Source organism: Cajanus cajan, chromosome 7 (genome assembly GCF_000230855.2).
Source record: "Cajanus cajan strain Asha chromosome 7, NIPB_CcT2T_4, whole genome shotgun sequence".
In the NCBI taxonomy this organism is placed as follows: domain Eukaryota; kingdom Viridiplantae; phylum Streptophyta; class Magnoliopsida; order Fabales; family Fabaceae; genus Cajanus; species Cajanus cajan.
Window position 1 is genome coordinate 54,818,078 of NC_138523.1, and position 26,343 is coordinate 54,844,420.

A 26,343-nucleotide genomic window follows, 5' to 3' on the forward strand; every position below is an offset into this window, starting at 1 on the left:
TAAAATTATTAATTTTTAATGGGAGAAACAAAAATCATACTATAATGATATTCGAGGGACTAAAATTGTTCAATTAAAAATTGAAGGACCAAAATCGCGCAATTGTAATTCTTTAAGGACTAAAATTATGCAATTAAAATCTTGGAGATCACAAAACTGCACAATTGTAATACTTGAGAGATAAAAAATGCAACTAAACCAATATTCTTGATTAATTTTATTAAAAAATATAATAATTTTGAAAAATATTTTTTTATGGTAAAAATTTTAAAATTACTTATTTTTATAAAATATAATTGTCTTATAAATAAAGTAATAATTTTTTCTTTTTCTCTTTCTGTTTGAAAAAATATTTAAATATCACTTTATAATTTTTTGCAACTTATTTAAGATTAAAAGAATAAAATGATAAAAATTAATAAGATAAACATAATAAAATAAAATATAAAAAAATATTAATATATTTATTTTATTAGATATAATAACATAATTAAAATATAATTAATAATATATATTTTATAAAATTATTAATATTTTATATATAAATAAAATAAAATAAAACCGGAACGGTCCGTTCTGAAACCGAAACGGGCAGTTCTGGTTGTATTTTCGGTGTGTTAATTTTGTACCCGAAACGGGCCGTTCCGGATGCAAAATTAACACACCAAAAGTGCACCTAGAACGGTCCGTTCCGGTTTCAGAACGGGCCGTTCTGGGCCCAGGTGTTTTCAAAAAAATTCTCATCCACATGGCATCCAAGTATGCATCTACGTAGCGTCCACGTGGTTAAAAGTTAATACCGTTAAAGCAATTTGGACAGAAAGTCCCACATTGAAACTAATTAGTTAATTTGGGACTAAATTGAAACCAATTAATTAGTTTGGGACCAAATTGAGACAAAAAATTAATAAAAGATTAAATTAAAACAAAAAAAAATTATAAGGAACCAAAATAGATTTTTAGCCAAGAAATAATGGTGATATACTTTGAAAGGTACGTAGTAATAATATGAATCTTATATTAATTCAACAAATAGATATTTTGGTGCATGGTGATTGGTGAACTTGTTTCATCCTAAAACCATCGAGGAGAGTCAATATATTTACTATACATAATACATTTTGGTTGGATGACCGTGTATTTTTTTTTTTAGATAATCAATATGCAAGCTATTTTCTAATTATAAGAAATATAAATTATAACTTGTAAATTTTACACTTTAAAAATTATCAGAAAAATTATAACATACAACACACCAATTCAAAAAATCTGCCGGATCACCTATTGACTTGGACCAATTTGACCCGCCAAGTCAACCTAATTTCTTAACATTTTCAATTCAACAATTGTTATTTCACCCATTCCCCTGTCAAACTAGTTTACTCACTAATTTGTTTAAATATGTCTGAATTGCAATTCCAAGCATTCTCTAATTACTTATTTAAAAACTAAGGTAGCTCTATAGTCTATAATCAATTAATTTGGATTCTTTTCATGTTTGATTTTCAAGGTACAATTTTAATTAGAAATGAGAATTTGTTACTTGTACGCCAACAGTAATTTGAATGTTTATACTCAAACTGCTTTACTTTTGAGTTTATTAAACAATTTATTCAAACAATAAGTACTGGTATCTAAATGGCGATGAGGTCAAATCTTTTTAAAATTAGTACTAACAAGGAGTTCTAATGTTAACTATATTAATAGATGAAACTTAGATAGGGTATGTTTGGATGTCCATTTAAGATTTACATTCAAGTCAGAATTATATTAAATGATGGAAAAGTACTCTTTATTATTTGTGTTGGATGTAGAAAAAGACCGTTGATCCACATTTTTTTTAGTTCTAAAAACACATTTAATTAGAAGTCACTAGCTCATTTGAGTGCTTTCGCATCTTCCAAAAAAGATTACTAATCTTGAAGAAACAACTGAACTAAACCCTGCAAGAGTTTACTTTGGAGCGAACAGTTATTTCTCTCTCTGTTTTTGGTTTTAAGAAGAAGAAACTAGCACACCAGCTGAACTAAACCCTGCAAGAGTTTACTTCGGAGCGAACAGATATTGGACCACTTTTTGCGAAATTTGCACAGAATCTAGATTAATTATAATGGGTTTAAAATAAAATATTGTGAAGAGAAGTAAAAAAAAAAAAAAAAAAAAAAAGATTAGTCATTTAAGATTTTGCTAAGTTATCTAAAAAGGGAATGAAGGGAGCATGGATGTTGGGCGATACAAACCCCACAATGAGCTATATGCAGGCTAGGGTCTCATAGTGGACCGGCTATTTAGCATAGCAATAATTGCATTGATAGCTAAGCCACAGTTGGCATACAAGAAACTAATGTTTCATATCTTTACTACAACTCGATCATCCGCATCTTTTTTCCAACCCTCAATCACAATCCTCTCATATGTACTTCCTCTGTTTTTTTATTTTTTATTTATTTTTATTTTTTATTTAAGATTTATGCATAGAAATTAAAAATGATTAATATTTTAATTTTTTAAAATATTTCTTAATTATTTTTTTTTTTATATTTTTTAGGTGATTGAAAAAAAAAATAGGTATATCAAAAATGAATAAACACATTATTCAGTAAATACACATTAATTATCAAGAATAAAAAAATTTAATAAGTTATTAATTTTAAAAAAATAATAATAATAAAAAATGTCAAAAAATGACTATAAATAAAAAATAGAAGAAGTATTAACATATCAGTCCCAACTCCCAAGTAATAATTAATTATTATTTTACTTTATAAATAAAATACATGTTTGAAGCCACAATTTACTTTTATTGCATGTGATCATCTTACTGATATATATTAAGCACAACCGATCATCATTAGAAAGAAAATTGATTTTCCATTGAAAGAGGTCCATATATTTGGTGTTTACATGCCTTCGAAACAAGATATTTATAGGGAAAGAAACATACATTATATTTTATAAATGATTAATATTTGTTATATTACATAAATGTAAAATATACTTTTGGTAGTTTGAAAATCTTTAATATTGTGTTTGGATAGGATATTTTAAAAATTTATAAAGGATTTAAATTTTTTAAATAAATTATTTTGATTTCAATTTTCATCATTTATTAAATGTTTTGTTTAAATAAATTAATTCAAATTCTTCAAATTTTAAATTTTTAGTTTGGATAAGGTAATTCAATTTAAAGTATAGAAAAAATTGATTTCATATATATATATATATATATATATATATAAAGTTATTAAGCAGTATAATACTTAGTAAAAATTACACCGGTGTAATTATAACCCCTTTATATATATATATATATATATATATATATATATATATATTAGAATATAAAATTAAATTTTATAAAACAAATAAAATGTAATTTTTAAATATTTGATAAGTTTTTTAAAATTAGATAATATTAATTATTTATAAAAATTAAATATTAAATAAATAAGAAAAACAATTCATATTTTTTTTATAACATTAAAAGAGAGGTAAGAAAATAGAAGAAAAAAGAAGAAGAGAGAATAGGGAGATGAAATTTTAAAATTTTTACTTTTTTTATGAAAATTTGAAATTATATTATTTTAAAGAATTTATCAAATACTTGAATTTTAAATTTTTAAAAAAATCTCTCATTACATTTCGTTCCAAAATATTTGAAATTTCTCAAAAAAAAATTATTCTCTTAAATTCCTCATCTAAATACACTATAAATATATTATAAGTTTAATTCCTATGCATCTAATAGTTTAATTTTATTCTCCAAATTTTACGATATATTAAAGTTAGGTACATTTGTGAGTTTAATATTCAAATTTTAATAGAATTTATTCATTTCTTACTTAATTGAAAATTTGACGTGTAACTAATTATTAATCACGTAGAAAACATTTCACATATCAAAATATTTTTAAAAATCTAAATAAAATATAGATTATAATTTCACATATCAAAATAATTTTTTGTGTTTTAATTTGTTGAAATTGTGTATTATTTTAAAAATGTTTTGAAGTGCAAAATGTTTATTATCAACCTATCAATTAAGTAAGAGACGATTTATCTCGACAAATCGCACTAAATTTGCATGCCAAATTAATGTTTGAGCTCATTTTTAGATATCATAAATTTTATAAATTAAAATTATTCAATTAAAAACGTGGCACTAAAATTACATAAATATAAAAGTATGGGACCAAATGACCAATGTTGTATTTAAACCTGTATTTTTAATTTATATAATCTTAATTTAACGATCTTTCAACAGTATTTAAAAGTTATTCACCAAATAAAAAAGTTTATTTAAAAGATAAATATTAATCAAAATAATTAAAGAAAATAAAATTAATTATCTCATTTATAAAATTGAAGACTTAATTAAATTTATTATATAAAGATGTGTAATTTATACTCTCTTCTATTGAGAGATATTTAAATTTGACGGACCCAATTTGATTTTAAAAATTACATCTTCCCCCTAAAATATTAATATAACCTATTTTTGATTTATTTCTAACAAAATTAAACAAGCTTGTTAAGGAATATTTTTCAATTCTTGATATCATCGACAATAATAATTAATTTTAATTATGTTCTAATAATTTTATGATTCTTGAAGATGTAATAAGGATTTAGAATTAAGTGCCAAAGGCAATGGTAGGAGTACGTTTAAGCTCTATTTCATTTGTTGAATTTCTATAAAAGAAAATCAAAATTAGTTATTATTAATACTAAAAGAGTTAGTCGGGGAAGGAAAAATATCTTTAAGATCGATGTTCATTCATAATGTTCATCACTGTTAATTAAAAGTTGATTCAAATAAAAAGAGTACAGTCTAATAATTTATTTGTAAAAGAAAAAAGGAATGTAATTTTCAAACAATCATTATAAATATATACTTTTTTTAATAAGCTCATTTCACATTTTTTTTCTTTTCCGTTAGATTACATATAGGTGTTATTTTCTACAATTGTTTTGCAAATTAGCGTCAATGAATTTCCGTCGGCGTCAACACCAGCGATACAATACAATAGTATAGTGGAATCTATGGACGAATCATATTGGTATCAAGTTACAATGTTTCTCATAGTGATGATATATAAAAAATGTTATTATAAAAATAATATATATAAATATAAATTTATTTAATATATTATTATACGTAATTTTAGTAATTTTGAATGAAATTACATAATATATTATGTATTATTATCATATCTATATTTTTTTTAATAATATATTAACATATAATATAGGTAAAAAATATTTTTTAGTGATATATTATACATTAATATTTGTTGTAACCTGATTAATCATTGTGTAATTTTATAATTTTATTTGAGATTAAATTTTTTTTATAAAAATTATGATGTAGGTAAAATGTGATAACACTTATAATTAAAAATAAGATAAGTTTTATTAGTGAATTTTTAGATCCCAACCTTGATATAAATTTTTTAAAATAAATTATTAAGAAAATGTGAATTTTCTTAAATAACTTAGAAAATATTATTACTAATGCTTGTTGTAAATAACTTATAATTTTTTTTTTTTTTGCTTTCAAGAGACGTACTCAGTTGACAATACTAAGACAAACAGTCTATACACATGTCTAGCGTTCAACCTTTAACGAACCCCAAAAAACTATATTTTAAGGGGGCAAAACAATAATATAGAAACTAATGAATCATAATTTAAGGGGGGTGTATTGGTTTAGGATTTCGTAGGATTTTAAAAGATTTTTTTTGAGTAAAAAAGTCCATTGGTATTCAATCAGGATTTTATGTCACTTAAAACCAATCCAGTGGTATTCAATCTGGATTTTCAAGATTTTTTAAAGAGTCCATTAAAATCCACTGGTATTCATTTGAGATTTTTTACAACTTAAAAACAATCCATTGGTATTCAAAAATATAAGGATTTTAAAGGATTGTTGTGTGAGAGGGATTTTGAAGGACTTTCTAGTGTTATCTATAAATACCAGATTCATAAAACAATCCCATCCAAACCCAACGGATTTTGAAGGATTGTTTGAAGTGATTTTTCAAGTGTTACAATAATTTTCAAGTGGGTTTTTCATCTTTTTTTTCTATGCTCCTGTCTTCTCCATTTTTTCTCTACTAATAATACTATACTATTATTCATTGCTCATATATAATATTGTAGTACTGTTCTCATCCCATTCTCCTATTTTGTGAAACTCTGATATGTAAATGATAGTGTCATTGACTTGCTCTATTTTTCTGTTCGTTCTCTTTAATTGACTTGCTTTATTTTATTCTATGTAGTTGAATTTGTTCCTTTATATAACAAAAAAAATGCTTGAAATTTCAACTTTTAAGTGGTAATTTTTTTTATAACATACGTCAAGAAGAAAAAAAGGTGAAAGGTGAAATTGATATCATAATCTCTAAATATATATATATATATATATATATATATATATATATATATATAAGATGAATTTGTTAGGGTTTCTGTGAGTAGAATGAGATGAAAATGGATCTTAGTTGGGGGAAGAACCCTCTCAGCATAAAAACTGCGAACTCTCTCATTCCCTTGAATTTGTTACTCTTATCCCTCCTTTTATGACTCAACAATTATTTTATTTTTTTTACTATGAATTTTTCTTTTTATTTTTATATTGTGAATTTAAGATTTTTTTATATTTTTAAAAAAGAAAATTAACATAAGACATTGCAGTATCTAATTTTTTAGGATTTAGGATTTATGTCTTCATTAGCTTATTTTTAAAAAATAAAATATTGTTAAAATATTTGTTAGAATAATTTACATTTATAAATATCGTTAAAAATTATCATATAATATATAACTAAAATAAATAAAAATATATATATATATATATATATATATATATATATATATATTCTCTATATCTAAATACTCCCATTTATATAAAAAGATTATATATCTAAATATTTTCTCAGTATCGAATATACTAATTTTTTTTATATAAAAAATTATCTTTTGTTTCTATATTTTCGTTTTTACATTTTTATTTTATAATGATTGAGATATTTGATCCATTTGGATAGCCAAGATATATTCGATCTTGTATAATTGGTGTGCTTCTAAAAATAATAATATAATTTTATTGATTTTGTCTCTTATCCATAATTATTTATATAACTGGTTTTCAACATATATTATTTTAGTAATTCAAATGGGAGATTCACATGAAAATAATAAAGAAAAAGGAAAAGAGAAAGAAAACTATGAAGCTTAGACCAAGGAGGATTCCGATGAATTGTTACAATTGATAGTGGATGCTATAAAAAGATGATAGAATATTATGGAGAATTATTATTATTATTTATCTAGACATTATTGTTTTTTTTAATTATTTTATCTTTGACTCTTTTTAAATTTGAATGTATGAATTTTTTTTTAAATCTTATCAAATGTCAAAACTCCACAAAATCCCACAGAATCCATTAAAATCCTGATTTAAAAGTCTGGTAGAATCCATTAAAATCCTGATTTTAAATCTTGTAGAATCCTGCAAAATCTTAAAAGTCATGAAAATCCTGCAAAGTCTTTTAAAATCCGCAAGATTTTTTTTCACTAAAAAAGTCCTTTAAAATCCTAATCCAATACACCCCCCTAAATGTTGAGCGACCAATTTATTTATTTTTTCTGAAATAAAATACGGAGGTGATTCAATTCCTAGGCTGGGTGAGAAGCTGGATACATGTTAAATGTACCTAACAATAAAAGAGAAAATAGCGTCAAATTAGATACTATAATGATGATTTTTAACTTAAAAAACACCAATACTTAATGTTTTCATGAAATTTTTTAATGTGTGTCTGTAAGTAGAGAATACAAAATTTAAAAATAGTTATTATATTAAAATGAAAAAAAAGAGTATTTAATACATATTATTTAAGTAATTAAAATATATTTCTCGGTACACTAAATAAATAAATTAAAATATATTTAATAATTACATTTATCTATTTCTTTACTTTTTTTACCACATTGTTTAATACGTTTATATATTTTTAATCACATCATCTCTTTTTTCCTTTTTAATAATCAAGCATTATTCATGCAGTCGTACAGATATAGTATACATAGTATGAAGTCGATTCCATGATAGGCCTTCATTTGCAGCTTATTTAATAATTAGTTTGATGAGAACAGTTCGTAGTGATCAATTACGTATCCTTCCTCCGTCCTAATTATCTCAATCTATTTTGTTTTTCTTAGTACTCGGTTATCAAAACACTGTGGATGATGCGCCAGAAAAAGCCAAAGAAATTAAAAGGGAGACGAATAAAAAGACAAAACATAGAGTATCCTCTCCAAAAACTATGTCCACTGTTTCACTACCTTATGATTAGCGCCGCGTCCATGGACCCCAAATGCCATGCACAACAACACGTACTCACCAATGTGTCCACCATGCAGCCCAAAGCACTCACCAGCCCACACAGTTTATGGTTTCTATTTGCCACCTCATTTTTGTTGATTTCAACACTCGTCAACATGCATGCCACCCCGAGGCCAAATGTCCATGCATACGTTAATAAGAGCCATTTTTGCTAGACCCATAAATACCCGCAATCTCGCTCCAAGTTTTTCATCATCAAGAGCGAGTGTAACATTCTAGTGCCGTATTTATTTAAGGGATTAAGCAATAACTATGATGAGAGCGCGGTTCCCACTGTTGCTGTTGCTGGGACTTGTTTTCCTAGCATCAGTTTCTGTCTCATTTGGCATCGCTTACTGGGAACGGGACAACCTCGTTCACAGCAAATGCCTCCGCAGTTGCAATGCCGAGAATGACGCCTACAGGCACGAAGCATGTCACGCTCGTTGCAACCTCCTTAAGCATGACGGAGCTGAAGCCCATCAATCACACGAGGAGACGGGACATCGCGAAAGGGCACGCCAGGAGGGTGAGAAGGAGGAAAAGAAACACCACGAGGAAGAAGGACACCCTCATCCATTTCCACGACCTCATCAGCAAAAAGAGCATGAGCATGAGCATGAGCAAGAGGGACAATCTCGTCCATTTCCACGCCGACACCAACCTCATCAGGAGCATCAGCATCAGCATGAGCCTGAAGAAGAAGAAGGTCAAGGTTCGGAGTCAGAGTCACAAACACATCACAACCCTTTTCACTTCGACTCTAACATGTTCCACACGTTTTTCAAGAACCAATACGGTCACATTCGTGTCCTTCCCAGATTCGATCAACGCTCCTCAAAACTTCAGAACCTTAGAGACTACCGGGTTGTGGAGTTCCAGTCCAAACCCAACACCCTCCTTCTCCCCAACCACGCTGATGCTGAGTTCATCCTTCTTGTCCTTAACGGTAATTTTCTAACTAAACATCATCAGTTATATGATTCTGTTAATGCTAATGAACTTGTTAATACATTTACAGGTAGAGCCATACTTAACATCGTGAGCCCCGACGACAGAGAGTCCTACGACCTTCACCAGGGAGATGCTCAGAGAATCCCTGCAGGAACCACTTACTATTTGATCAATCCAGACGACAAGGAAACACTCAAAGTAGCAACACTCGCCATGCCCGTTAACGAACATGCCAATTTTGAGGTGCAGTTTTTTCTTATTCCTTAATTGAATGTTTCTTATAATTTGTTTCCAATGGGAACATCAATCTTTCTCTTTTCTCTGTAGAATTTCTACCTATCTAGCACTGAAAGCCAAAAATCCTACTTGCAAGCCTTCAGCAAGAATATTCTAGAGGCCTCCTTTGATGTAAGCAAGCATCTAATTTGCATTGCCAATAAGTGGTTTCTGTAAATGTCACACTAATTAAATATAATGATCTTATTTGATTGATTTTATAGACTGAATTTGAGGAGATCAACGAGGTTCTGTTTGGAGAGGAGAAACACAAGCATGGTGAGCAGAGCCAGCAAGAGGGAGTCATAGTGAAACTGTCAAAGGAACAAATTCGGGAACTGAGCAAACATGCCAAATCCAGTTCAAGGAAAACCATTTCCTCCGAAGATAAACCATTCAACTTGAGAAGCCGCGAGCCCATCTATTGCAACAAGTTTGGCAAGTTTTTTGAGATCACCCCAGAGAAAAACCCGCAGCTACGGGAGTTGGATCTCTTCCTCAGTTTTGTGGAATTGAACGAGGTAACCACAAAGAAAACCATGCGGACAGACTCAACTAGACAATTGATTTCTATTTACTTTCTTCATAGTTAGAGAACCTAATCATTGAGATTTGAGACTATAAATAATGACTTTTTTTTTCTTTCCAAATTTAGGGAGCGCTTTTTCTGCCACACTACAATTCAAAGGCCATAGTGATACTAGTGGTCAATGAAGGAGAAGCAAACATTGAACTTGTGGGCATAAGCGAACAACATCCACGGAGGTTTAGAGCTGAATTGTCTGAAAACGACATATTTGTAATCCCAGCAGCTTTTCCAGTTGTCCTCAACGCTACCTCAAATTTCAATTTCTATGCGTTTGGTGTCAATGCTGAGAACAACCAGAGGAACTTCCTTGCAGGTATATGTGTGTGTGATATAAAACATTAAAATTGAATATACAGTTGTTACATTTATGTCTTATGGCACGTGAAACATAACTGATTGGGTTATTTATTTCCAATTTGAAGGTGAGAAAGACAACGTGATAATGCAGATACAAAGACAAGTGAAGGAGCTTGCGTTCCCTGGGTCCGCTCAAGATGTTGAGAAGCTACTAAAGAACCAAAAGGATTCCTTCTTTGTGGATGCTCAGCCTCAGCAGAATGACGAGGGGAACAAGGGAAGAAAGGGTCCACTGTCTTCAATTTTGGGGGCTTTTTACTGAATAACTTTGTCGTAAAATGTATGTATGCTGTAATAGCTCATAGTGAGCGTGGAAAGTATCGGGCCATGTAACTACTACTTGAGCTCCACCGCTATGATTAAATAAATCGAGTATGATGCTTTTTTGTTTTGTGTCCTTCAACTGTCTGCTCTTTCTTTCTTAGCACGTCCTTTTATTAGCTGAAGAGAAATAGACATTAAAAATATATATAAATATTGACGTACAAATGATATACAATATATAATGACATACAAATTATGGTGTGTGTTAAAGTGAATGATCTTATGTGATAGAATAATAAGAGAAATAAGAAAAATGAGGGGAGCTTTGCTCATCTACCCAATTTTGACCGCATACGCTGTGACATAGGATACAAAATTGAGGTTCCCCTTAGCTAAATTATATTGTGACCCGGTACTGATATGGTTACCAACCATCGAAAGTCAGAAAATTAATAAACAAAGATAATGATACATTTATACCCTTTTATCCTAAGTAACTCATCAACACTCATTTCTCTATATTTTCTATTACATCATATTAGTCCGCGTATCTTCTATTCTCTTTCTTCTACCTCTTTCTCATGACAAAGGTTAAGTACTTTATCTTTTCTATTACATCGTAGTAGTCAGCATATCTTCTATTTTCTTTCTTCTACCTCTTTCTCATGACAAGTGTTAAGTACACTACTTTCATATTATGGTTTACCACCATTAGGTTCATCTACTTTTTACAATAATATTGTGCATCACCACCCCCAACTCCCTCCAACAATTTTATTTTCCAAGGCTAGCTGGCTGGAATCGGTAATCTTGCGGATTAAAAGGCCCAACAATATTGAAATAATTAACTAGCAGGGGAAGTACTATCTGCACATCCCCCACTTGTGTGGGTGTCAGTGTTTTTTGGCTCACCAAGATAACAAATGTTAAAACACCTTGATCCCTATTTGGTTCTTGATTCCTATCCAGGCACAAAAATTGAAATCATATAAGCAAAATCAATTGAACAAGTAAAAATACAAATACACTGTGGATATTATATCAACTCATCCGTTTAAGTTTTTGGAAAATCACAAACTTCATCCTACAATTATCAATCTTAAAATAATAAACATAGACACAAACTTCATGCTACAATTATCAGTCTTAAAATAATAAACAGACACCTATCAGTTTCACGCTTTTTTTTTAATTAGAGTTAATTACTAATTAATAGACATCAATAATGTTTAAGATAAAATTATCTTTAAGTAAAAGCTCAAGAAATATTAAAAGAGAATAACACCTGATCAAAAAGCATAAAAACAAAAAATAAAAGAAAATCTGGCCTTCCAAACTAGGTTTGTTAGTCTCCAAAGTCAATTGCCTATGTTACATAAGCTGCATAACTCTAACTCTAAAGACGAATCAATAATATTTTTTTATTTTTATATATCTATTTTTTTTTGCTTAAACTAACAACATGCCTTGCTCAAGCAAAGGATTTCAAAAACCTTTTCTTCTTTTAACTAAATCACTAAGCAAGGAACTAAAAGAATCCTTATTGGAGAAATTAAATTCAGAAATTTAAAGCCTAAAATATCATCAAATTATAATTAATCAATTATAGGATGCAAGTTTCTAACACTATTAAATTATTAGACATTTAGCAAATGTAAAAATTGTCCTAAGTAATAAATGAACAAAAGTTCAAAATATCTAATTCACATAGATTTATTCTACAATAGATTAATCTAATTTTAACATTAATTAGGTGACTTCGGAAAATTGTCTCTTTAGAGGATAATAAAAATTTAAGAAATTTAAAAATTTTGAACAAGAAAATAAATTTAAATGATGATTGAAAATTCTATAATAAGAAATATTAAAGATTGATTAATCTTTTTCAGACGTTATTCAATTTCAATATTTATGTAGTTAATTCAATAATCAATAAATTTATTTAAATCCTAATTCCTTAATGAAAAATTCTAAAATCATTAATAAAAAAATTCAATTATTTCATAAAGTTTATTAAGACCTGCATTATCTAATGCCTCCATATTTTATTTAAGTTAGGTAATTATTGATATATATATATATATATATATATATATATATATTATATTTTTAAATCTTGTTTTTGACTACAAAATACTTAGTCAAGAGATAATTTCAATTTTAGTCTAATTTTGTAAACATTAGGTATTTTTTTATATTATTATTTTCTTTGTTGAAATGGAACATAGGAGAAAATAATTGAAAAAGTTACAAGTTTCAAAAGGAAAATATCACTCCAAGTTGCACATAATTGCAGCTCTAAATTATAGAAATTCGCTTAGAACTACCACAAATTCACTATAAACTACCACAAATTCATTGAGCGAATCAAGATAAAGAGCAACACTAAAAGACTATATCAACTCATTTAGAGTGAGTAACGTGGATGCTCTAAGCAACTACAATTTGCTTAGAACTATCATAAATTTGCTTTAAGCGAGTCAAGATAGAGAGCAACACTGGAAAATAATATCTGATTGATCAGAGCACACACCCTAGGCACTTAAGCGAGGGAATTCACTTAGAGCTTCCACAAATTCACTCTGAGATGGTGAGATAAAGGACACCCCTGGATGTATAACATGGACATTTTGAGCAATTGGACTCAACCTGAATGTCCATAAAAAATATATTATAAAATTAGAATTTCTAGAAGACTCTTCATTGATTCAGTTTGTAATACAATTTTTCTTAGTACAATTCTAGAGATATTAGAGATATTTCTATGAGATCAATACGGGAATCACAAATTATTCAAAGATTCATTTGATGTTGTAATTCTTAGTCATGAATAGTTAAATTTTCTATTGTTGGAGATCTTGAGGTAACTACTAGAATTATGTAAATTCTTCCTATTTTTTATTCAATAAAAATATTATTCAATTAATTATTTTTCTTTTGCTCTTAATGTTTGTTTTAATTTGATCACCCAACACATGATTTATTATAATTAATTAAGGTTGGGAATCATTTTTGAAACTACAATTTGAAAAAACATTAATAACATTTATTATCAAGGAATTAAGATAAACCTCATCAATTGACTTTTAGTCTCAAATCTTAATGCAAAATTATTTAACAAAAATTAAGAAATTGAGATTTTTCTTAAAAAAAACAGAATTTTTCACCTAAAAAAATAAGTTCTAAATACATATGTGAACTGTTAGATTAACTATTTAGTTACAAACCGAATAAAAATTTATAAAATTTTACATAAAAAAAGTTAATGAATCAATCTTCAACTATTTTTATTAAATATTAATTTTATCCAAATTATTGTTCTCGTTCAATTTTAGTGATCAAATATTTATTTACGTAATTCAATCTAAACACTTTTTAATTTATGCATTTAGTATCATAATTATATTTAATAATTATAAATAAAAATCTTTGTGAATCGATAACTTGAATTTTTATCTGTTCCATCAGTTGATATACTTCCTAAATACATATCATTAGTCTACATCGTAACGTCCAGTATAATAATATATGATATCCACTCCATCTGTGATCTTTAAGAGGCCTCCATAACTCCATAAACAACTTATATTTAGTTTGATGATAAACGATAATAGTCGGATAGTCCATACTGATCAATTACTAATATATCTGTTTATGTAATTTTGTATTTTCTGCGTACTCTCATTTCATCCAAGCAAGACAAAAAGACAATGAACTGAGATCGAGGAAGAGACGAAACATAAGGTATCTTGTCCGAAACAATGTCCAAGTTAATAAAATTGAGACAAAACGCAACCACACCCCACTTCACTCCATCTATACCTAAATAAGACGCAGCACTACACGTACTCACCATTCATTAAGGTGTCAACCATGCAGCAGAAATCGCTCACCATCGGAATCCGGAGGCCACAGTATCGTTGTTTCTAAGTGCATGCCAATGCGACCCAGCTATATTCTCTTCCGCCACCTCAATTTTGTTCAATTCAACACACGTCAACCTGCATGCCATCCTGTGGCCAAATGTCCATGCAAGTTAACAAGAACCTCCTCTTCTATAAACTATAAATACCCGTATTCTCAATCCCTGTTGTCATCATCGATCGAAGAGCGAGTGCAATATTCGATCGAATAGTGTAATAAGTTAAGAGATCCCTACTATTACTATAGTATATCATGATGAGGGCGCGGTTTCCACTGCTGCTGTTGCTGGGAATTGTTTTCCTGGCATCAGTTTCTGTCTCATTTGCCATTGTTTACAGGGAGAGAGAAGGTCAAGGTTCGGAGTCAGAGCCACAATTACCTAACCCTTTTCACTTCGGCTCTAACATGTTCCACACTCTCTTCAAGAACCAATTCGGTCACATTCGTCTCCTCGAGAGGTTCGACCACTACTCCAGTAAACTTGAGAAACTTCGAGGCTACCAGATTTTGGAGTTCAAGTCCAAACCCAACACCCTCCTTCTCCCCCACCATGTTGACTCTGAGCTCTTCCTCTTTGTTCTTGAGGGTAATTAATAATTAATTAAACACATCATCAGTTATTTGCTTCTGTTAATGCTAATGAATCTGTTAATACATTTAAAGGGAGAGCCATACTTAACATCGCGAGGCCCGACGACAGAGATTCCTACAACCTACAGAAGGGGGATGCTCAGAGAATCCCTGCAGGAACCACTTTCTATTTGGCTAATCCAAGCGACAAGGAAACTCTCAGAGTAGCAACACTCTCCATGCCCGTCAACGAAGCTACTGAATTTGACGTACTGTTTTTCCTAATTCCTAATAATTGATTCTTCGTCAAATTTGTTTCCGAATGGGAGCATCAATCTTTCTCTTTTCTCTGTAGAGTTTCTTCCTATCTAGCACCGAAAGCCAACAATCCTACTTGCAAGGTTTCAGCAAGAATATTCTAGAGGCCTCCTTTGACGTAAGCAAGCAAGCAACACATCATCTAATTTGCTTTGCCATTTAGTTGTTTCTCTAAATGTCACACTTATGATTTTATTTGCTTGATTTTATAGACCGAATTTGAGGAGATCAACAAGGTTCTGTTTGGAGAAGAGGAAGAGAAGCAAGAGGGAGTTATAGTGAAACTGTCAAGGGAACAGATTCGGGAACTCAGCAAACATACCAAATCTAGTTCAAGGAAAACCATTTCTTCCGAAGATAAACCATTCAACTTGAGAAACCGCAGTCCTTCCCATTCCAACAAGTTTGGCAAGTTGTTTGAGATCACCCCAGAAAAAAACCCGCAGCTACAGGAGTTGGATCTCTCCCTCAGTTTTGTGGAATTGAACGAGGTAACCACAAAGAAAAACCATGTGAACAGACTCAACTAGACAATTCACTTTCTTCTTAGTTATTCAGAACCTAATCACTGAGACTATAAATAACGACTTTCTTTTTTTCTTTTCTTTCCAAATATAGGGAGCACTGTTTCTGCCACACTACAATTCAAAGGCCGCAGTGATACTAGTGGTTAATGAAGGAGAAGCAAACATTGAACTTGTGGGCATAAGACAGAAACAACCGGTGAGGTTTAGAGCTGAATTGTCTGAAGACGATATATTTGTAATCCCAGCAGCTTTTCCATTTGCCCTCAACGCTACCTCAAATTTCAATTTCCTTGCGTTTGGTATTAATGCTGAGAACAACGAGAGGAACTTCCTTGCAGGTATATATATAACAATTAAATTGAATACATTGTTGTTACTTTTTTGTTTTATGTATGTCATGTGAAACCTGACTGATTGTGTTATTTATTTCAATTTCTTGGTGCGTGATTGAAAATTTGAAGGTGAGAAAGACAACGTGATAAGCCAGATACAAAGACAAGTGATGGAGCTTGCGTTCCCTGGGTCTGCTCAAGATGTTGAGAATCTACTAAAGAACCAAAAGGAATCCTTCTTTGTGGATGCTCAGCCTCAGCAAAAGGACGAGGGGAGAAAGGGTAAAAATGGTCCTTTGTCTTCAATTTTGGGCACTTTCTGAATAACTACGTTCTAAAATGTATGCAATAAGAGCTCAAGTGAGCGTCAAATGTATCTGGCCATGTAACTATAACTTGAGCTCTACAGAGCTTCTACTATGAATTAATAAATCGAGCAGCCTATAGTGCTTTTGTTTTAGATCCTTCAACTGTCTGCTTATCTAATTTGATATGGTTCCAACGTACAAATATGCTAAAGTAATTTACTCTGAAGCTAAATTATCAGAATTATGATGGGTATATTAAATGAAGGACATTAAATCAGATATATCTTAGGCAAAGTGTTATGGTCTAGCACAAAAGCATTTTATTTTGCTATCAAAAGCTCTGCCACCATACAAGTGTGAATGGGAGGAAAGATCAATAAAGCATTGCAAATTACATTTGAAGTAATCGTTTATTCAAAAGTATCAATGAATATGTATATGTAACTCCAGAACTAATATTATCACTAACATAAAAGACTAATTGAAGTTAACTAACAAACTGTTATAATTGAAACCGAAGAAAGAGCTTGAATTGCTTCATGGGACAAATAGTTGTTTACCGTAGAATGCATGGACATGTGAATTATAATTAGGACTCGTTAGGACATCGATCCAAAATTTACAACCATTAATCCATGTATGTAAAAAGTCAATAGGTGAATTTTAAGAGATAAAACTCTTGAAAAATCTCACAATGTAAGTGAAATGCTGAGACAAATATGAATGTAGTCTTGAACTTCTACTATAAAAGGGAACTTTGTAATAAGAGTAGACTCCACCCAGATAACAAATATTTATTAAAATATTTTTATAAATATAAACAAGAGATGTCAAACCACGTTAAATCTATATTTTTACTATTTATATTTGTGTTGTTATTTATGTTCATACCCTTTTGTCTTCTTTCTGTGAAAGAAATTTTTTTAATAATATAAACTCTTTCAATCTAATTAAGTACTTAATTAACACCTAATATTTTCCTTTCTATTACACCATATCACTTATTATACTTACAATAATTTCACTTTATCTCTCTTAATAGGCGTAAAATTGATTTGTAGTGTCTACAAATCTTTTTTGATAAACAAAATAGCCAATCCAACGCACATAACACATACATAGGTAAGCTTCTTGAGAGAACCTCCACGATTCACCTGAACTACTGTTATTGTCTTTTCAATCGTGCTAGCTACTTTCTAGTCTATGATCAAGGATGACAACAGGTTAGGAGTTAGGCATGAGCATTAATTTAGCTTATTATCACCTATCTCACTAATAAAATTTCACTTCATACTTCTCCCATATCAATACAAGTTGTAAAGTGAACGCAACAAATTTTATCAATATGTACAAGTATATACGGATATCCTATGTACTTACTAAAATATAAAAAATTAGCAACTATTCAACAATTTTTTTGTAATACTTTCAAATACATCTATTGTTGAACACAAAGAATGAAGTGCAAACAATTACATATTTACCTAAATCAATAATTTATGCAAATATCAATTGAAGTTCGTCAACACACTAATAGAAATGTTATCTCAACTTTAAAAGCTAAATTTAAATAAACTTTAATTCCAAAACTCCAAATAAAAATAAATATGCTAAAATGCTTCAATTCTATAAGTCCAAACCAAAGTTAATAAGTTAAGAACTTAAATTGTATAAGATCAAACGATAATTAATAAATCACAATACTTCAATCTCATGATTAAAAAAAATAAAGTTGAAAAGTTGTAATATTTCAATGTCGTAAATAATATATATATATATATATATATATATATATATATATATATATATCATTCAATTATTGTATTAGTCCAAACTACAAAAAATTATATAAAATCACACTTCACTCACCACACTAAAATAAAAAAGCATCCAAATATGAAAATCCTAAAATTTGATATTATTATTTAGTTTGGAATGAAATAGTAAAAAAAGAAAAACATCAATGTCCAAATCATATAATATATAATGCTGTATTAATTTTCACGTTGGCCACGTTGAACTTTAAGAGTCTGAAAAAGGAAAATAAGTTGATTAAAAGTTTGTAACAACAAATCAATATAAAATGTTGGTTGACAACCAATCTTAAACATAAATTTAGTCACGTGGGAAAGCTCCGGTGCTTGGGCCATGCATAATATCAAATTCCATGAGCAAAAGAGAGCTAGTTTTGATTTCTAATAGCTCAATTGATTTTGTATTTAGTCTTGGCAAAGGAGGCTCTTGTATTTTTTTTTTCCATGTGAAGCATGATAACATAAAATGTTGCTCTTTTCAAGTTTGCAACACAAATTGTGAAATCGTGGAGTTCCAGGCCACGAGTTCCTTCTCCACGCAAGTATATGAGGAGCAAATATTAACAAATAATTATCATCCTTTCAATTTCATAATAATATTCCTATGCAAAAAATTGAGGCAAAAAATTAATCTAATAAGTTAATTTTGTACTTAGAAACCCATTTTCGCACCTCAAATACTTGTCAAATTTGATAATCATGATTGTAACTTTTTGACGAATACCAAAAGTACATCTGCCAAATCAACTTAATTTCACTTATTCTCAAAAAATAAATTATTTACTATAAACCTAAAATATTGTATCAATCTTAAGCAAGGTCAGGGGTTCGAATCCTGCCTTGTGTATGCAGCCGCGTTAAATCTTGGGGCCAGCTATCCCACCCTTTGAGGTGTCTCCAACGTAGCGAGGAAATTAGTCACTATTGTCGGCGGTGGATACTCCAGGAACGAACCTAAAAAAAAAATATTGTATCAATCTGACTTAAAGCCGAGTTTAACTGAACTTATAATGTAATTTGCCTGAGGTGATAGCTTGGTTAAACTAAGGTGAATATATGAAATGCTGAGGTGATGTGAAGATTAAATATGTTACATTAAACATAGGACATTGGCAATATATCTCGGCATGTTGACATCAGATACAACTCAACCGCTAATAATCCTTAGAAAATAACCATATAACAGTTACACAGTTACCTTGAGAGCAACCACATGGAACAGGTAATAATATAATGGAGACATGGAATCTAAGGAGATAACTAACTTGATCGTCGGAGTCCTTTTTGCAGGTACCTCGAAGACGCTTGAGGAGAGGACCGATCTTGGAGACCGACCTCGTAGGCCAACTTCGTACGATCTCTTACGAGACCAAGATAAAGGAGGTAACCTACAAGAATTGAAGGATCGACCTGATTTTGGTAAGAACAAATATAATTAAAAATTTAAAAATATCTATTTATACAAATTATATATTCCAACATAATATTTATTTATATATATATAATTTATTTAAATTTTAATTATATAATAAATATTTGACATGTATAATTAATTTTATAATAAAGAACTAATTTTATACTATATTAAATTAAATGTTAACTTAACCATATGTCTCCATGAATTTCTCCCCTAGGTGATGCTATCAAAAAATTAATACTTTCCCGAATCTTTGATTGACATTAAAGCTTGATGTCAAGTAGTTCAATAAATGATAATTGATCAGGACACAAGGTCATTGATGCAACGCTATCAATCTTCAGCAAATTTAGATGTCCTACTGAGAAGCCCCAATACCACTGGGTAAAAAATAAATAGTGAAACTTTGCTCATGTATACATCCTTATCAGTTGCAATGAGATTAAACTATTTCATCAGTAAGTAATGCATCCTCTGTCTCAATTATGTTCCTTTTGTTGTAAGTACAATATATTGACCAAAACAACATGATTCATTTAGATAATAACATCACTGCAACTCAACAAAGATCCATGTGCAGCTTGTCTTGTGTTAAATTACTTAATTAAAATCAAAAAAGGAAAAACATTGGATACATAAGCCGAGCAAGTAATTGACGAGAAGGGTGACAGTAGTGGATTAAAGAGAACATTTATTTTAACAAAATGACAAGAATAATTAAATAGGTAGTTAAGAAACTAAATAAATTTCATAATATCTGTTTGACAGTTTTTCATATGTACACAAGTACAAATTTTAGAAAAATGCTTTTTAGATTTCAATAATTAATTAGATATCTTTTATATCTACATGCTTTATAGAAAGAATGCAACAACTCTCATGCAAGCGAAAAAAAAAACGCAAAGAACAGAAACAGATGAAAAACACAACAGAGGGTATCATTTCTGAAACAATGTCTAAGTTCATAAAATTGAGACAAAACGCAACCACACCCCACTTCACTCCATCTATTCCTAAACTAATTTGTTATGGGAGTTATTTTGATAGCCTGTATAATATATGATATTTTTTTCTCATTACATAAAAGTTTTATGATAAAGTGAGTAATTTCTGAAATATTATTTTTTTAATTAATAACAACATTATATTATTTTTTATATAGTATGATTTAATAAAATTATACTTAAATTATGATATGTATTTTAAAAAATTAATTTCACTTAATTAAAAATTTGTTTCAAAAGTAAAATGTATTTATTTAATAACAATATCATAACTCAATTTATTATAATAAAAACTCATAAAATATCATGTTAATTATAGAGGTGGTAAAAATATTCAATATTTTTTACAAAACAAAAGTATTAGCTAACTCTAATTTGGAATGAAAGAAAAAAAAATTTGAATTCAATTTTACATAAATATTGATGTTTGTTTATAATTAATAATTAATATAATTATATGATTAAACCCTAAAATATTAGCCAATCCTAATTTGAAATGAAAAGAAAAAAAAACTTTTTTAGATCCAATTTTACATAAATATTGATGTTTGTCTATAATTAAAAATTAATATAATTATATATTTTTTATGATTAATATTTTATTATAATTTTATGATTTCCTATATTAATATTAATAAGCCACAAATAATAACATATTGAATTTTTACATAATTAGTGAGTAATATTATTAATGTTTTTTGTTATGTTTTTATATTAATAATAAGATCACCAACAAATACAATAAAATAAATAAATAAATAAATGAAAATTTATAATATTGTGAATAAAATGTAATATATATGCGAAGTAAAAAAATGATATTTCTTATATTATTTTATTTTAAAAACATAATAAAATAGGAATTATGTGATAAAGAAGAGAAAATAAGAATAAACATATGTGAGACTATAAAAATATTTCTATAATTGTGTTTTGACAACTATAGAAATATTATACACAGATTAAGTCTTCATTCAATTTTTCAACAATAATATTAGCTATAAAATTTGTCCTTGTCGTTGTATAAAATATTTTGATTCATGATCTATCTAATTGTAAGACTTTCATAATTTCATATAACATGAATCAATTTCATTAAAAATGTAAAAAGAAAAAAAAAAATAACCTTATTTTTTTCTGCATCGAAGCAAATGAAAAATAAAAATAAACATAATATAAGTAATAATGAAATGCAAAATATAACAACTTAATAAAATAAGAATTTTGTGAGAAACTTTTCTTTTCTAAGCCACCGAGTCTATTTGTCTCTTTCATACTTATTTTATTATATTTGTTGGACATGTTTAAAGGAGGAGGGAGATAATCACCATCAGACAAAGGAGAACAAAACGAGAAGTAGAAAAGGAAATTTGAAGAGTCATCTAGAAATCGAGATTTTGGGTTTCATCTTCTTCTTATATAATGAGCGAATTCAAGATTTAAAAAAAATTAATAAAAAAAGAAACAAGGAAAGGAATAAATAATTCCTTCTTCTTCCCATACTTAACATTTAAGTAAGAGAACCAAAGTCAAAAAATGGAAACCAAGTGGAAGTCAAGAATGTCGTTCAGCCTCCATCCACCATTCATTGCACAAGTTGAACCACTGTCTTCAACAACCAAAACCACTGATGAAACAATTTTTATACTCTATTATTTTTATGTCACTGTTTTTTTTTTTTTCATTTTTTCAATTAATTATAGAACATGAAACCGGTGTGTGATACTTTATTACTTTTGTATTTCTTTATTCATTTATTTTATAATTATATAGTTGATAATCTCTTTTATTGTAGATTATAATATTTTTCAGGATTGATCCAAACATAAAGGTAGCCGGAGCCTTAGTTCTAAGCCTCTAAAATATTTTTTTATTTATAAGACTTAATAAATTAATTGTATTAATATTGATTTTGATTTGTTGATTATTGTCTTAGTCTAATATTGTAAGAATTGAGATTCGATTTTAATATTGTAATATTTTTATTAAAAATTTCTTTTTATGAGTGATTCTTGATTTTTTTGCTATTCTTTCATCTTTAAAAAAGTTTAACTTCAAAATTTATTTTAAACTTTAAAATATGCTGGATTGGTCTTAATATCTCTTAATAATTTATTTTTAAAACTTAATAAATTATTATTATATTAATATTTTTTATACTATTCAAAATATATATATATCATGTTCACATCTCTTATATTTTTTTATTTTACTATATCTTCATGTCTATGTCTATATCATGTCCCCTGTCATATGTAAATCTGAATTACATTAATGCACTTTCTTAAGAGTATCACGTCTTAAAATAATTCTAACTTTTTTTACCTCTCAATCATATTTGTTAGGAAAATTTTATATTGATTTTCGTGCTGTGACAATTCATCAAACATATTTGTATTGTGTGGCACTTAAAGCTATAAAATTCTAGAATTTCACCTTGTTTCACAATAAGAACCAACTATATACTATATTAAATGTTCACTTCGCCATATGTATCCGTAAATTTCTCCTCGTTTCCAAAAATTAACAATTCCCCGAATCCTTCAATGAAATTAAAGCTTGTTGCAAATTACAAGTTCAAGAAGGAACAATCATTGATCAGGACACGAGGACATTGATGCAACGGAATCGATCTTCAGCAAATTTGAACATCTAATGTGAAGCCCTAAAACCACTGGTGAATAAGTAAATAGTGGAACTAACAAACTGGATTATCACCGATATAATAAGACTAATCGAAGTTAACTAACACAAAAAAATAAAATAAAACAAAATAATATATATATATATATATATATATATATATATATATATATATATATATATATGTTTATGGGAAGGAACTTACTAATTCTGTTGAGAGTAAGTAGATTTATTTTATTTAATAATTTATCATCTATATTAAAATTAATGATTTAATCATTAAATTCAAAGTTCTTAATATATAGATTAGATATATAAATTTTTTAAAAAATTAAAAATTATATGATTTTTATTTTATTAATTAAATTGATGAAGAAAATATTTTTATAATTATCCATCAACTTAAATTATTAAAACAAAGTATCAAAAAAATTTTAGTTTTTTATTAAAATGTGCATATTTGATCTATATATTAAAATTTTTTAATTTAACAGTTAAATTATTAAAACTCAATGTAAATGACGAGTTATTGAGTTAAGTAAGTCTATCAAAACCTACTTTTAGAATAAATGAATTTCTCATATATCTAACAATGTTAATAATACAAAATATTTATCGACTTTATTTAACTAACCGATCACCTATAATTAAGTTTCTCATCTCAATCATTTTTTTTCATAATAAGAATATAAAAAAAAATATAAAAAAAACAGAATATTTATTATATCAAATAACAAGAATAATTACATACGTATTAGTTAAGTTATTAAAAATAAATTTTATAATATATCTTTGTTTTTTTTTCATATGATTTCACGTGTCAATTTTAGAATATTTTACATTTTCTGATCTGTTTCTTTAATTTTATTACTTTGCGAGTTATATATGAAGACATTTCCAACGATAATTGTTTTCTTTAATAATAAATCATTAGTCTTGCATCGTACACACAAAGTATAAAAATGTATGATGCCCACTCCATGTGTGTTCTTTAATAGGCCTCCATAACTCCATGAGCAACTTATTTAGTTTGATGATAAATGATAGGTTAAATATCTCTTTTGGTCCTTTATAATTTTTTTTGTTTCAATTTAGTCTCACTTTAATTTTTGGTCTTAATTTGGTCCCCAATAATTTAAATCGTTCCAATTTGGGACTTCCGTCTAAATGATTTAAATGGAGTTAACTGGTGACCACATGGATGTCAGGCGCATCCCACGTAGATGCCACGTAGGTAGATCCAAAAATACTTGAATACTCCTGGAACCAGAACGGCCCGTTCTGAAACCAGAACGGCCCGTTCTGGTTACATTATTGGTGTGTAAAATTTGCACCTGGAACGGGCTGTTCCAGTCCAAAATTAACACATCAACAGTATAACCAGAACGGGCCGTTCTGGTTTCAGAACGGGCCGTTCTGGTCCAGAATTTCGTTCACAAAAAAATCAAAATACAAAGCATTTTTTTTAGGGAAAATACAAAGCATTTCAAACACTAGATTTAGTAATATTGTTAATGAGGATTAATAACTTCAATCGCTAAACATTTGGGCTATACAGTATATCATTAAGGATGATGCAGTGTATCACTAAGGACAATGATAACAAGTTTTATTTCATTGTTAGTCAAACTAGAGTGAACCACTTACTACCAAATTGACATTATACAGTCAAGGATAAAATGAAACAGTGTTTTTCCTTAAAGTCATTGACGATGTACCCCAATAATAACAACCTGTTCTTGAAGAGGTATCCCTAAATTCTGAATTTTATTTTCAATTTTTGAAATACATTGCGGCATTTTAGTCAAGATTTTGAACTAGATAAATTTAAATCAAAGAAATATTTTGGAAGGTCTTATCTTATTTGATTTTTTTTAGTTTTATTCATAAATGAATATTAATTTATTGTATTTTATATTTATTATATATTTATTAATATAGATATAATAAAAAAATATAATAAAAAGCATGGCGTTCTGGAACGGGCCGTTCTGAATTCAGAACCGTCCGTTCTAAAAGCAGAACGGGTCGTTCTAAAACTAGAACGGCCCATTCTAAAATCAGAACGGCCTGTTCTGGTTTCAGAACGGGCCGTTCTGGTTTCAGGTTTTTTTCAAGAATTTTTGCGTCCACGTGCGCATTCACATGGCATCCACGTAGATGCCACGTGGCCAACAGTTAACTCCATCTAAATCATTTGGATGGAAGTCCAAATTGTACTAATTTAAGTTATTGAGGACCAAATTGAGACAAAAGATTAAAGTAGGACTAAATTGAAACAAAAAAAGATTGTAAGGGACCAAAAGAGGTATTTAACCTAAATGATAATAGTCCGTACTGATCAATTACTAATATATCTGTTTATGTAATTTTGTATTTTCTGCGTACTCTCATTTCATCCAAGCAAGACAAAAAGACAATGAACTGAGATCGAGGAAGAGACGAAACATAAGGTATCTTGTCCGAAACAATGTCCAAGTTAATAAAATTGAGACAAAACGCAACCACACCCCACTTCACTCCATCTATACCTAAATAAGACGCAGCACTACACGTACTCACCATTCATTAAGGTGTCAACCATGCAGCAGAAATCGCTCACCATCGGAATCCGGAGGCCACAGTATCGTTGTTTCTAAGTGCATGCCAATGCG

General features: G+C 28.7%; 2 protein-coding genes across 5 annotated transcripts in view; one reads left to right on the forward strand and one right to left on the reverse strand.

Annotated features, from left to right (window-relative positions):
* Positions 1-8,596: 8,596 nt before the first annotated feature.
* On the forward strand, positions 8,597-16,963 carry LOC109804887 (beta-conglycinin alpha subunit 2). Its single transcript, XM_083061014.1, has 12 exons — positions 8,597-9,341; positions 9,414-9,589; positions 9,674-9,754; positions 9,847-10,143; positions 10,278-10,524; positions 10,634-10,827; positions 15,003-15,342; positions 15,420-15,595; positions 15,682-15,762; positions 15,857-16,135; positions 16,263-16,509; positions 16,633-16,963. The coding sequence occupies exons 1-12, from the start codon at positions 8,666-8,668 to the stop codon at positions 16,824-16,826; spliced, it is 2,988 nt and encodes a 995-aa protein (XP_082917140.1). The 5' UTR covers positions 8,597-8,665; the 3' UTR covers positions 16,827-16,963.
* A 1,850-nt stretch (positions 16,964-18,813) lies between these two features.
* Positions 18,814-26,343, reverse strand: part of LOC109808170 (uncharacterized) — a 50,613-nt gene continuing 43,083 nt past the window's right edge. For 3 of the 4 annotated variants that reach the window (XR_014428001.1, XR_014427997.1, XM_083060133.1), the window contains exons 4-5: positions 19,891-20,013; positions 18,814-19,579 (exon numbers count right to left, since the gene is read on the reverse strand). Coding sequence is in view for 2 of the 4 variants with exons in the window: in XM_083060133.1 (XP_082916259.1) it covers positions 19,540-19,579; positions 19,891-20,013 (163 nt within the window). In the remaining 2 variants the exon portion in view is untranslated. The other variant, XM_083060132.1, reaches the window with a different exon arrangement.